The sequence below is a fragment of the Symphalangus syndactylus genome, chromosome 13 (assembly GCF_028878055.3).
Source record: "Symphalangus syndactylus isolate Jambi chromosome 13, NHGRI_mSymSyn1-v2.1_pri, whole genome shotgun sequence".
In the NCBI taxonomy this organism is placed as follows: Eukaryota; Metazoa; Chordata; class Mammalia; order Primates; family Hylobatidae; genus Symphalangus; species Symphalangus syndactylus.
Window position 1 is genome coordinate 118358933 of NC_072435.2, and position 13702 is coordinate 118372634.

At 42.2% G+C, this 13702-nt stretch overlaps 1 protein-coding gene across 5 annotated transcripts in view; it reads left to right on the forward strand.

Annotated features, from left to right (window-relative positions):
- The window catches only part of KNTC1 (kinetochore associated 1), a 100440-nt gene that overhangs the window by 84865 nt on the left and 1873 nt on the right, over positions 1–13702 (forward strand). For 4 of the 5 annotated variants that reach the window (XM_055236951.2, XM_063614602.1, XM_063614603.1 and 1 more), the window contains 9 exons: positions 677–772; positions 1153–1209; positions 4341–4395; positions 4487–4550; positions 6106–6235; positions 7816–7905; positions 8394–8539; positions 10838–10928; positions 12429–12628. In XM_055236951.2, the coding sequence (XP_055092926.1) occupies positions 677–772; positions 1153–1209; positions 4341–4395; positions 4487–4550; positions 6106–6235; positions 7816–7905; positions 8394–8539; positions 10838–10928; positions 12429–12449 (750 nt within the window). In that variant the 3' untranslated portion in view covers positions 12450–12628. Of the gene's footprint in view, positions 1–676; positions 773–1152; positions 1210–4340; positions 4396–4486; positions 4551–6105; positions 6236–7815; positions 7906–8393; positions 8540–10837; positions 10929–12428; positions 12629–13702 lie in introns of those variants that run through there. The other variant, XM_055236952.2, reaches the window with a different exon arrangement.

The following is a 13702-nucleotide window of genomic DNA, read 5'->3' on the forward strand; positions in this document are numbered from 1 at the left end:
TTATCTGGACAGGGAGAGGAGACTGTCCGGTAGAGAGAGGATATCGTTTCTCTTCCTCTTAGTTGCCTATGGGAATTTAGCCTCTGAGGCAGTTGGAGGCTGGGGCAGGAAGGTTTTCTGGTCCAAGAGGCAAACTTTTTCAATAGAAGAAAGAAAGAGGGAGACATCTGAGGTGGTGTCTGAGTCCATGACAGCAAGAAAAATAATCCCTTTTTTATCATGTCTTTCATTAGAAAGATGGGGGCCTTCGACAGACATTCACAGATTAGAAGCATATTTTGTGGCTGGGCGCAGTGGCTCATGCCTGTAATCCCAGTACTTTGGGAGGCCGAGGCAGGTAGATCACTTCAGGTCAGGAGTTCAAGACCAGCCTGCCCAACATGGTGAAATCCCGTCTCTACTAAAAATACAAAAATTAGCCAGGCATGATGGCGGCCGCCTGTAATCCCAGCTACTCAGGAAGCTGAGGCAGGAGAACCTCTTGAACCCAGGAGGCGGAGGTTGCAGTGAGCTGAGATCATGCTACTGCACTCCAGCCTGGGCAACAGAGTGAGACTCCATCTCAAAAAAAAAAAAAGCAGCATATTTTGTATTAAGCTGCCCTACTTTTCCAAAGATGGCTTGATTTACTGGTGTCTTGGAACAGCATGATTTTTTTTTCTTTTTTTGGCTTCAGGCAGTAAGATTGGTGACTGAGCTGTGTTTAGAATACAAAATCTATGACTTGCAGCTTTGGAATGGACTCTTGCAAAAGCTTCTGGGTTTCAATGTGGTAAGTAAGACCCAATGCCCTCGACTAAGTATATTTGAAAGCTTTTGCACAGCATCCCCTAAACATTTTGGATTGATACTTGTTATGGAACAGATTTATGCTGAAAACACAGTCACTCTCACTGAGTTCATGCCAAACTTAAAGAACTTGGTGTTGGGCCAGAGAGTGCAAAATCCAAAATGACATAAATTTCACTGGAAGCAAATGGAAGGTTCCCTAGCCTTTTTTGATATTTATGAACTTGTAAGTGAACTTCTCTGGCCGTTATCATGGAAGATAAAGTTTTACCAGTACTTCTAGAACTTTAACATCTGGTATTTCACATTGAAATTTTCCATTTTGGTGGTCTTTAGAACTTTTTTATTTTTAATTTTTTACAGATTCCTTATCTAAGGAAAGTTTTAAAAGCCATTTCCAGTATCCATTCTTTATGGCAGGTATGTAGTTTTTTAAAATAAATTTTATTGAATTTAGTCTTTATACTTTCTGGCCTTGTGACTGCTGGGGACACGGGATTAAGCAGTCAGCTCCTTCGTAAATAACAGAACTGAGCCAAGTACAGTGGCTCACTTCCTGTAACCTCAACGCTTTGGGAGGCCAAGGTGGAAGGATCACTTGAGCCCAGGAGTTTGAGGCTGCAGTGAGCCATGATTGCACCATTGCACTCCAGCTCTGGCCTGGGGAACAGAGCTAGATCCTTTCCCTAAAATAAAGAAAGAAGAAACAGAACTGATCAGCTGTAGGATGATTAAAGTTGTGCCTGGACCCGTTAATACTCAGCTCACATCACCTCCTTAAGATACTGTTTTCCTGAGTTTTCCGGGCCTCACGAGTCACATCTTTATTTATGCTCTCAAGACATTTTGGCTCCACTCTGACTTTTGTCACCATATAATTAATTTTAATTACATGTTGCACTGCCCCTCACAGACTTTGAAGATCTTTCATGTCAGGTACCCTGGCTTGTTCATCTTTTCTACATTTCACATAAGTTGTGTACCCATATAATCATAATATATATTACATAGAAATATATAATTTATTCTTTGTTTAATAAATTAGGACAATATAGAAATATGCTGAGTAAAACATGAAAATTCCCCCTTACTGTTTCCCTTCATAATTATCTCCCTAAGGGAACAGCTGCTTACAATTTCCTATGTATTCTAGAGATTTCCTAATTTTATTTTTTTTTTTTTGAATTGGAGTCTCACTCTTGCCCAGGCTAGAGTGCAGTTGTGCGATCTCGGGTCACTGCAAGCTCTGACTCCTGGGTTCACGCTATTCTCCTGCCTCAGCCTCCTGAGTAGCTGGGACTATAGGCGCATGCTGCCACGCCCTGCTAATTTTTGTATTTTTAATAGAGACGGGGTTTCACTGTGTTAGCCAGGATGGTCTCGATCTCCTGACCTTGTGATCCACCCGCCTCGCGGCCTCCCAGTGCTGGGATTACAGGCGTGAGCCACCACACCCAGCCGAGATTTCCTGTTTTACAGGCACGTATGCATGTGTGTGCATATCTACAGTGTATATATGCATTTTTGCACACATAAATGCAATCATATTCTAAACAAAGTGTTGTTTTCACATAACAATGGTCTCTGGAGATTGTTCCATATCAGCACATGTAGATCTATCTAATTGTTTTATTGAGATACAATTCACATGTAAAATTTATCCTTTTTTTTTTTTTTTTTTTTTGAGATGGAGTCTCGCTCTGTTGCCCAGGCTGGAGTGCAGTGGCGCCATCTCGGCTCACTGCAAGCTCTGCCTCCCGGGTTCAAGCCATTCTCCTGCCTCAGCCTCCCAAGTAGCTGGGACTATAGGCGCCCGCCACCACACCCTGCTAATTTTTTGTGTTTTTAGTAGAGACGGGGTTTCACCGTGTTAGCCAGGATGGTCTTGATCTCCTGACTTCATGATCCACCCGCCTCGGCCTCCCAAAGTGCTGGGATTACAGGCGTGAGCCACCGCGCCCAGCCCTACCTTTTAAAGTACACAATGAAGTAGTTTTTGGTATATGCACAAAGTTGTACAGCCTCACCATTATCTAATTCCAGAACATTTTCCTCACCCCAAAAAGAAAATTCATATCCATTAGCAATCATTCCCCATTCCCTACTCCCTCCAGTCCCCAGTGACCACTAATTTACTTAGTGTCCATGGATTTGCCTATTCTGGACATTTTATATCAACGGAATCCCACACTATGTGGGATTTTGTGTCCGGCTTCTTTCACTCAGCATCCACATTGTAGCATGGATCAGAACTTCATTCGTCTTTATTGCCAAATAATGTTCCATTATATGGATATACCACTTTTATTTATCCATTTGCCAGTTGATAAACATTTGAGTTTCTGTTTTTGGTCATTATAAATAATGCTGCTATGAACATTTGTGTACAAGTTTTCACTGAACATGTTTTCATTTCTCTTGAGTGTATACCTAGGAGTGGGCTTGTTGGGTCTTACAGTAACTCTATGTTTAGCCTTTTGAGGTATTTTATTATTTTTAATGCTTGATTATTCTCCAGAATATGTGGTAAAATATACCCGAAGTTACTTAACCACTCCTCTATTGATGGAAGTTTACATTTTCTTTCCTCTTTTTTTTCTTTAAATATATAGAGATGGAGGTCTTGCTATGTTGCCTAGGCTGGTCTTGGAACTCCTGAGCTCAAACAATCCTCCTGCCTTGGCCTCCCAAAGTACTGGGATTACGGGTGTGAGTCACTGCGCCTGGCCAATGTTCTTTCCTTATTCACCTTCTTGAAATTCTTTCTCTTGTCCCCTTCCTCCTTTCCTGTGGCCCTGGCACATAACCGGCTAAGGATTAATTTTCTTTTCTGAGTTGGGTTCTGACTTTTTGCCAAATGGAACAATAATGAATCAGCCAGGATTGTATAGTGAGATCCTGAAAGATACAGTTATGAAGAACATTATGCTAGAACCTTAATCATCTCAAACAGGGAGATATCAGCTTATGATTTTAGTCACCTGGAATATAAACTATAAATATACAGTTTTGTGACCATTTAACAGTGGCCTCTGGAGAGTGTTCCATGTCAGCACATAGCAATCTATCTAATTTTTTTGTTGAGATACAATTCACTTGTAAAATTCATCCTTTTGAAAGTATACAATCAAGTAGTTTCTGGTATATTCATAAAATTGTACAACCATCACCATTATCTAATTTCAGAACATTTAGGCTGCAATTTAAAGAGAGTTCATAATATCTTTTTTGAGATGGAGTTTCGCTCTGTCGCCCAGGCAACCTCCGCCTCCCGGGTTCAAGTGATTCTTGTGTCTCAGCCTCCCGAGTAGCTGGGATTACAAGCATGCACCACCATGCCTGGCTAATTTTTGTATTTTTAGTAGAGACGGGGTTTTGCCATGTTGGCCAGGCTGGTTTCGAACTCCTGACCTCAAGTGATTCACCTGCTTCAGCCTTTCAAAGTGCTGGGATTATAGGTGTGAGCCACTGCACCTGGCCTAGACTGCAAATTAAAGAGAGTTTGTAATATCCTTAACATGAATATCCCAAACGTGGACTTGTTTTCACAGGTTCCCTACTTCAGCAAAGCGTGGCAGCGTGTGATACAGATACCACTGCTTTCAGGTATTTCACTCTCCTCTGAAACATTGGCTACAGCATTTTATAGTTAAGTATGTGTATATCATGGTTGTTGTTTTTTTGTTTTTATCTTCAGCCTCTTGTCCTTTAAGTCCTGATCAGCTGTCAGATTGTTCTGAGAGTCTCATTGCTGTCCTTGAGTAAGTAAAATATTTGTTCTACAAAAAAAAAAAAAGTTTGTTGCTTATAAGATTCCCTTCTAATAGATATCTCTTATGAGTAATTCCTTTTTGTTAGGAAGTTAAGCATAACACTTGTTTTTTTGTTTTTTTTGTTTTTTGTTTTGAGATGGAGTCTTGCTCTTTCATCCAGGCTGGAGTGCAGTGGCACAACCTCGGCTCACTGCAACCTCCACATCCCAGATTCAAGCGATTCTCCTGCCTCAGCCTCCTGAGTAGCTGGGATTACAGGCACGTGCCACCGTGCCTGGCTAATTTTTGTATTTTTAGTAGAGATGGAATTTCCAAAGTGTTGGGATTACAGGCATGAGCCATCCCACGAGTAGCTGGGATTACAGGCACGCGCCACGCACCACCAGGCCCAGCTAATATTTGTAGTTTTAGTAGAGATGGCCTCCCAAATTGCTGGGATTACAGGTGTGAGGCACTGCGCCTGGCAACACTTGTTTTTTGTTTTTGTTTTTTTTTGGTTTTTTTTTTGAGACACAGTCTCTCTCTGTCACCCCGGCTGGAGTGCAGTGTCATGATCTCGGCACACTTCAAGCTCCGCCTCCTGGGTTCATGCCATTCTCCCGCCTCAGTCTGCTGAGTAGCTGGTACTACAGGCGCCCACCACCATGCCTGGCTAATTTTTTGTATTTTTAGTAGAGACGGGGTTTCTCCGTGTTAGCCAGGATGGTCTCGATCTCCTGACCTCATGGTCCACCTGCCTCGGCCTCCCATAGTGCTGGGATTACAGGCTTCAGCCACCACGCCCGGCCAACACTTGTTTTTATACCAAAATATCTTGATTATTTTTACAATGTCTACTTCCCATTTGTTGTGCGACTAGTAAACTGAGCATTCTCTAAAATGAGTACCTACTGTGTGAGCATAGAGTACTTTTGGTGACTACCCTAAATCATAGAGCATTGTCGCATATATTTTGAGTCTTCTGGCTGGATGCGGCGACTCACACCTGTAATCCCAGCACTTTGGGAGTCTGAGGCGAGTGGATCACTTGAGGTCAGAAGTTCGAGACCAGCCTGGCCAACGTGGTGAAACCCCGTCTCTACTAAAAGTATAAAAATGAGCGGGGCATGGTGGCGCATGCCCGTAATCCCAGCTACTCAGGAAGCTGAGGAGGGAGAATCGCTTGAACCCGGGAGGTGTTGGTTGCAGTGAGCTAAGATCATGCCATTGTACTCCAGCCTGGGTGACACAGCTAGACTGTTTCTCAAAAAAAAGGTTTTGAGTCTTCTGAGAATTTAGAAGCACATCTTTAGACATCTGTAGGCTTTCAGACATAATCATGGTAGCAAACAGTACCGTGTTCTCGTGTGTAAATTCTTTTATTCTGTGTAGAATGCCGTCAAAGACTCGTGTTACTCATTCCTAAGTATATGTCATGCACCAGCACTTTAGTGTTTAAAATTATTGAAAACCTGGACAAGTACATGACTATGGAAAGCTAGAAAGGCCAATATAATCTAGTGAATCTGACAGATTATTAGCTAATTAATGCTCTCTCTCGAAGATGTCCAGTCTCAGATGATCTTGACCTGATCGGAGTCGCCAGACAGTATATCCAATTAGAACTTCCGGCTTTTGCATTAGCTTGTCTGATGCTCATGCCCCACTCAGAGAAAAGACACCAGCAAATTAAGGTATCGTGCATATGATTCCTCTGGGCTGCCAAGGAAATAGAAGTTCTAATCCTGCATGTCCTTTGCAAAAGGTCGCATTTTCATTTTAGCAAACCTATAAAGCATGAATAGATCAGATATGTGTGAAGCTTGTATGGGGGCTTAGTGGGAGGTAAGACTGAAAGATAGATTAAGGTCCAGCTGAGGGATGTCTTACAAGGGGTTTGGGCCTTATTGTCTATCAGTGGGGAAACAAGTGATTATTTTAGAACAGCAAACTGAAATGATGAAGGAATTATTTTAAAAGGAATAACCCATTAACCCATGTAGGCTTGGTCAGAGGAGGGGACAAGAAGTGAAACTCTTGGGAAGCTGTTGCATTTCAGTAGAATTTTATCCCACTTGATCTCTTGATAGCAACCTTGTGCATAGGTAGGGAAGGCTTGAGGGTTAAGTACCTATGTTAGGGTCTGGTAATGAACTTGAACAAGACGAGAAGGCTACAAGGAAGGCAGCTGACTTAGCAATTGAATGTGGGAGATAAAAGAGGGGGAGAGAGGCCAGGCGCGGTGGCTCACACTTGTAATCCCAGCACTTTGGGAGGCCGAGGCGGGCGGATCACGAGGTCAGGAGATCGAGACCACGGTGAAACCCCGTCTCTACTAAAAAAAATACAAAAAAATTAGCCGGGCGTGGTGGCGGGCGCCTATAGTCCCAGCTACTCGGAGAGGCTGAGGCAGGAGAATGGCATGAACCCGGGAGGCGGAGCTTGCAGTGAGCCGAGATTGCGCCACTGCACTCCAGCCTGGGCGACAGAGCAAGACTCCGTCTAAAAAAAAAAAAAAAGAGGGGGAGACTCAGATTTTATGTGTGGGTGCCCATCAGAAGGAGCCACAAGCATTTTGGGGACAGAACTTTTAAAAATAACTCTCATTTCCTTTATAATAGAGAACAAGTAGAACAAAGCATTTTGGAATGTTTTACAGTTATCTTCCCTGCAGGTAGACATACCAGTAGATAGAGATCTACATAAATGAACATGCATGCATTCATGCTTTTTTGTTTGTTTGTTTGTTTTTTGTATTTTGTTTTTTGAGAGTCTCTCTCTGTCACCCAGACTGGAGTCCAGTGGTACAATCTCAGCTCACTGCAACCTCCCTCCTGGGTTCAAGTGACTCCCAAGTAGCTGACATTACGGGCTCCCGCCACCATGCCCGGCTAACTTTTGTATTTTTAGTAGTGACAGGGTTTTGCTATGTTGGCCAGGCAGGTCTCGAACTCCTGACCTGAGGCAATCCACTGGCCTTGGCCTCCCAAAGTGTTGGGATTATAGGCATGAGCCACTGCGCCCAGCTTAACATGCGTATTTTTTATTTGTCATTTGCTTTATTAATTACATTTTTAAAAGCCATCTGTTCTTGTCATTGACTTTTTCCCCTCTTTTCATCATTCATACACTCATTCCTTGATGTCGTTCAGCGTTTCAGTATTTAAATAGATTTCTTTTGGCACTTAGAACAACAAATTACCTGATCAACAGCTCTTGCTGTTGGAATAAATAATAACACTTTTCTATTAATTCTGCTTTGATTTTTCTCTAGAATTTTCTGGGTTCGTGTGACCCTCAGGTTATTTTAAAGCAATTGGAAGAGCATATGAAGACAGGCCAGCTAGCAGGATTTTCACATCAAGTAAGAGGCGATTTCATCTCCTTTTTGCTATGGAAATTTTGATACTAGAAGGTAGTCATTTCCCCAAACCAAGAGTAAGCTGAAAACTGCTATGTCTAGCTGTTTGTTTATATATAGAATTATTTTGCTTTTATTAAAACCTCAGTAAATTTTTTAAAAGGCAGGGACCCTGAGCATCTTGTTGACTGCTGTGCTCCATGGAAAATGTGTAGCCTTAAGTACTTTTAATTGAAAACAGATCTTCCTCATAAAAAGTCTCAAAGTGCACAACAACAATAACTTTATTTGTTGACTGATGCTGACAGGCCTCCTTTCCCTTTTTACCCCCTCAAAAAGGAGGTGCAGTCACAATGCAGTGCTAATTGGGCTTCCTGTTGTCAGAAATGTTTCGATATTGAATAAAGGCTTGATACCTGTCATTCTATGGATTAGAAGTCTGATTCTAATAGATTAGAAGTCTGATCTTAATGATACCTGTCATTCTATAGATTAGAAATCTGATTCTGAATAATATCATCAATAAGAAGGAATTTGGGATTTTGGCAAAGACCAAATACTTTCAAATGTTGAAGATGCATGTGATGAATACCAACAATATCGCTGAGCTAGTAAACTATTTGGCAAATGACTTAAGGTAAGTTAATTTTCAAAAAAAACCTTACTGTGGAATTTCCTTAAAATCTATCTTATAAGCTGGGCGCAGTGGCTCACATCTGTAATCCTAGCACTTTGGGAAGCTGAGGTGGGTGGATCACCTGAGGTCAAGAGTTCAAAACCAGCTTGACCAACACGGAGAAACCCTGTCTCTACTAAAAATACAAAATTAGCCGGGCATGGTAGCGCATGCCTGTAATCCCAGCTACTCGGGAGGATGAGGCAGGAGAATTGCTTGAACCCGAGAGGCAGAGGTTGCGGTGAGCTGAGATCGCGCCATTGCACTCCAGCCTGGGCAACGAGCGAAACTCCGTCTCAAAAAAAAACAAAAACAAAACTATCTTTATGTTGGAGCAAAATGTCAGCTGTAGAGCTATTTGGTTGTAATTAAAAGCTCAAAATATTACATCTCTCGTTACTGCACATATCCAAAAGTTAATCATTTAATAACCCAATTTCTTGGAATATGACCTTAGAATCTGACAAACAGGTCATCTGAATCCCCAAATCAAGTGTCTCACAGCCGTGCTCTAAATCCTACATTACAATTTTATGTCTTAGACACTTGCTCAGAACATTAATGACTTTATGTACCATCACTTTTGGTTTTTTGTTTGTTTGTTTGTTTGTTTTTTGAGACGGAGTCTCGCTCTGTCGCCCAGGCTGGAGTGCAGTAGTGTGATCTCAGCTCACTGCAAGCTCCGCCTCCCAGGTTCACGCCATTCTCCTGCCTCAGCCTCCCGAGTAGCTGGGACTACAGGCGCCAGCCACCTCGCCCGGCTAATTTTTTGTATTTTTAGTAGAGACGGGGTTTCACCGTGTTAGCCAGGATGGTCTCCTGACCTCATTGATCCACCCGCCTCGGCCTCCCAAAGTGCTGTAGGCATGAGCCACCGCGCCCAGCCCAATAACATCACTTTTATTAAACCTGGTTATCTAATTTTCCAGCACCCACAAGTTTAGAAACAATAAGCTTCTTGGGATAGAGCTGGGGGTGGACATGGAAACTGAACGGGAGAAGGAAGAAGTGGGCTGACACTAAAGAAAAGGAAGTTCAAGACTGCAGTACACACCAGATCCATCCCTGCATGTGGTCTAGCCATGCTGGCGCTTGAGAGGTCTTTCTTTCTCATTACCACTCCATGGATTTCCATCTGCTTGTTTATCTCTTGTGATCCAGCCGTAATTAGATATTGTCATTTTTGAGCAAGTATTTTTTGAGTTATAATTGATACATATAATAAGCTGGACATATTTGAAGTCTGCAATTTAGTAAATTTTGACATATGTATACCTATAAAGCCATCACCACAATCAAGAGAGTGAACATAATATCTCTGAAAGTTTCCTCATGCCCTCTGTGAAGTTGATTACATGAATTAGGTCATTCTTGTGATACCCAAATACATCAGAGCCGAGGGGCCCAGGGAAAAACACTCAGAGTACAAAACATTGCTCCAAAAACGTAATTCTGGCCGGGCACAGTGGCTTACGCCTGTAATCCCAGCACTTTGGGAGGCTGGGGCGGGTGGATCACCTGAGGTTAGGAGTTCAAGACCAGCCTGGCCAACATGATGAAACCCTGTCTGTACTAAAAATACAAAAAGTTAGCCGAGCATGGTGGCGCATGCCTGTAATCCCAGCTACTCGGGAGGCTGAGGCAGGAGAATCGTTTGAACCCAGGAGGTGGAGGTTGCAGTGAGCCGAGATCACACCATTGCACTCCAGCCTGTGCAACAAGAGTGAAACTGTCTCACAAAAAAGAAAAAAAAGAACAATATGTAACATGTCTCTTTTTCATAAAACCTCTAACCTTCTCTTTGTTCTTTGGACAATCCAGAGACTACCCAGTCTATGTATATGCCCCAAGTTGGAATTATTTCTTCCTAAATAAAACATTAAATTTAGAGATTGGTCTTTACATTTTAATTTTGCCTTCAACGCCTCTTTTTCTTTCTTTTCTTTTTGAAATAGGGTCTTGCTTTGTCACCCAGGCTAGAGTGCAGTGGCACAAACGTGGCTCACTGCTGCCTCAACCTCCTGGGTTCAAGCGATCCTCCTACCTCAGCCTTCAGGGTAGCTGGGACTACAAGTGTGCAACACCACACCTGGCTAATTTTATATTTTTTGTAGAGACAGGGCTTTGCCATGTTGCCCAGGCTAGTCTCGAACTCCTGGACCCAAGCCATCTGTACATCTTGGCCTCCCTGAGTGCTGGGATTATAGGCACAAGGCACTGTGCTTGGCCTAACACTTCTTTTTCTTCTTGATTTTGTAGTTTAGATGAAGCTTTAGTCTTGATAACTGAATATTCAAAGCACTGCGGGAAACCTGTGCCTCCAGACGCCGCTCCCTGTGAGATTCTGAAGGTAAAGCTGATGAAAAGTTCTTATGTTCTAAGTTGACATTGTTTATATTCCTAGGGCCTTAAAATTGACCAGCCTTTTCTAGTGTTCTGGAGATAAATGTATTTTTATGTGTAACTGTAATTTTTATATTTTACTTTTTGTGTTAGAGAGTTCTAAACTAGAAATCAAGAGACCACAGTTCTAATCTCAGCCCTGCCACTGGGCAGCAAAGCCTAGTGTGGGCTTAGTCTTCAAATCTGGACCGCATAGTCTCTCAGGTGCTTTCCAGCATTACCATTCCTCATAAGGTGGTGTTTTTAATATTGAAGCAGGTGAAAAACTGAATTCTAAAAGGTGTTGATTACTGTCATGCTTGGGTATTAATTGCTTTTTAAATTAATTATTATTCTTTAATTACCTGAAACATATGTTCACTGCAGAAAAAAGAGAAATATGGCCGGGCACGGTGGCTCACACCTGTAATCCCAGCACTTTGGGAGGCCGAGGGGGAGATTACCTGAGGCCAGGAGTTCAAGACCAGCCTGGCCAACATGGTGAAACCCCGTCTCTACTAAAAATACAAAAATTAGTCAGGCGTGGTGGCACACGCCTGTAATCCCAGCTACTAGGGAGGCTGAGGCAGGAGAATTGCTTGAGCCCGGGATACAGAGGTTGCAGTGAGCTGAGGTCGTGCCACCGCACCCCAGCCTGGCCGACAGAGTGAGACTCTGTCTCCAAAAAAAAAAAAAATTAGCCCAGTGTGGTGGTGGGCGCCTGTAATCCCAGCTACTAGGGAGGCTGAGGCAGGAGAATCGCTTGAACCCAGGAGGCAGAGGTTGCAGTGAGCCAAGATCACACCATTGCATCCCAGCCTGGGTGACAAGAGCAAAACTCATCTCAAAAAAAAAAGAAAAGAAAAGAAAAAGGAGAAATATGAAGGAGCCAAAAAAAAAAGAAAACCGAACTAAACTGATCTCCAAAATCTCACTACCCAGACATAGGATCACTGTTAACATTTTGCTGTACATTCTTCCAAATGTTTTGTATGTAAAATATGCACATAATTTATTTTTACTCCTATTTTGAACTTAAGTACCAGGTAAAATTTTTACTTTGGTCATATTTTGGTAGCTTTATTTTTTATTTGCTATTTTTCAGATCGGAATATTTTGGTAGCTTTAGTAAACCTAGGTATCGTGGCTTTTTTCTTCCTTTGGTCCAGATCAGGCATATTAGAATGAGCCCGCATTTTATTACCTCCCATTAATAACTTAGAGGGCGTACCTCCAGTTGGTTGTGCTCAATGGCATAAGATTACTTTTTTTTCAAAAGGGGAGAGTATTGATTCAGGAGACGAATTTGTGGCCTTTAAAATCTGTTTCTCTCTCATCTAAAATGCCAAATAGTTTGATATGTAGATTTGTATCACTTAAGTTTTAAGTTCTGTAGTTTATCTGACCATTTTCAATTTGAAAAACTAAGTGACTTGTAAAAATCACTTCTGTGTTTTTTCCCATTTAGATGTTTCTTAATGGATTATAGTAAATCATTGAACCGTTTTTTCAAGAAAGACAAGAATTTTGGAGTCTGCTATTAATGGACCATATTTATTACAGTTTTTAAATTGTACAATCTCTGTATTATAGCTGTTTGTCCAACATTACCCCACATGTAATAAATAAAACACTTAATACGAGCATAATTGCCCCATAAAGAACTCATGTCCTGAAGTAATAAGTCTTTTCATTGCCAGTCACTTGTGCAATTTATAGAGACTATCAACTTTTTGCACCGTATATGAAGGAAGCAAAGTGCAAAAATAGTTTGCTCTCTCCCTGAAGAAAATTGAGTGCTTATAGCCTATATCTTCCATATAAAAAAGTAACAATATCAGTCTTTTTAATGTTATTCTGAGAAAATATTGGTATAATTTTAGTGGCAGAGTGTATCAGTCAGAAAAATAAAAGCCACTCTAGATATGCCAAGCAGAGAAGAACTTCATGCCAGGGATTGGCTATAAAGTTCTTCAAAAGACTGAAAGAACAGAAGGGAGGTAGAAGGGGGAGCCAGACAAAAGGGAAGAAGGGCTTTGCAGGCACAGATCAGGAGCTGCTCCTGCCCCTGGCTTGGAGCCCCGAGCCCACATTTGCCACTGAGCTGTTGGAGCTGCTGTGGCCACTGCAGTGCTCAGAAGCCCAGGAGTCTCTTTGCCAGTGCTGCTGACAACTTGCTCTGCTGCTGTCCAAGCTGCCAAGCCCACTACCAAAAGAAGAAACATCTCTGCACTTCCTCCAAGCTTCTAATTCTTACCCCAGTGCCAAGAAATAGCAGAACCAAACTGGAAGCCACCTGACTAGAAGTCTGGGAGGAGCGGTCCGCAACTGTAAACCCCCAGCACTGCAGCCAGTGGCCTAGAAAGGCGTGTGGAGCGAAAAGCCAGCGCAGAGAAGTGTTAGTTACACCTGTTATTCTGCCTTTGTAGTCTTTTACCATACTTGCGAATAACTTAAGTGAATTTGCCATTTACTGGAATTAGTTTGCCTTTATTTTGCCAGTTGAAAAAAAAAGATTTCTAAAAAACTCAATGAAACATGATTAAACACAGGTTTCGAAGTAAAATAAGTCTGGATTTGAGTTCTGGTTCTCTCACTTACTAGCTGTGTAGGCCTGAACAAGTTATTTAATTTCCCACAGAGAGAAACAGGGTGGTCTTGCTCTGTCACCCAGGCTGGAGTGTAGTGTTATGACCATAGCTCACTGCAACCCTGAACCCCTGTGCTTAAGGGATCCTCCCA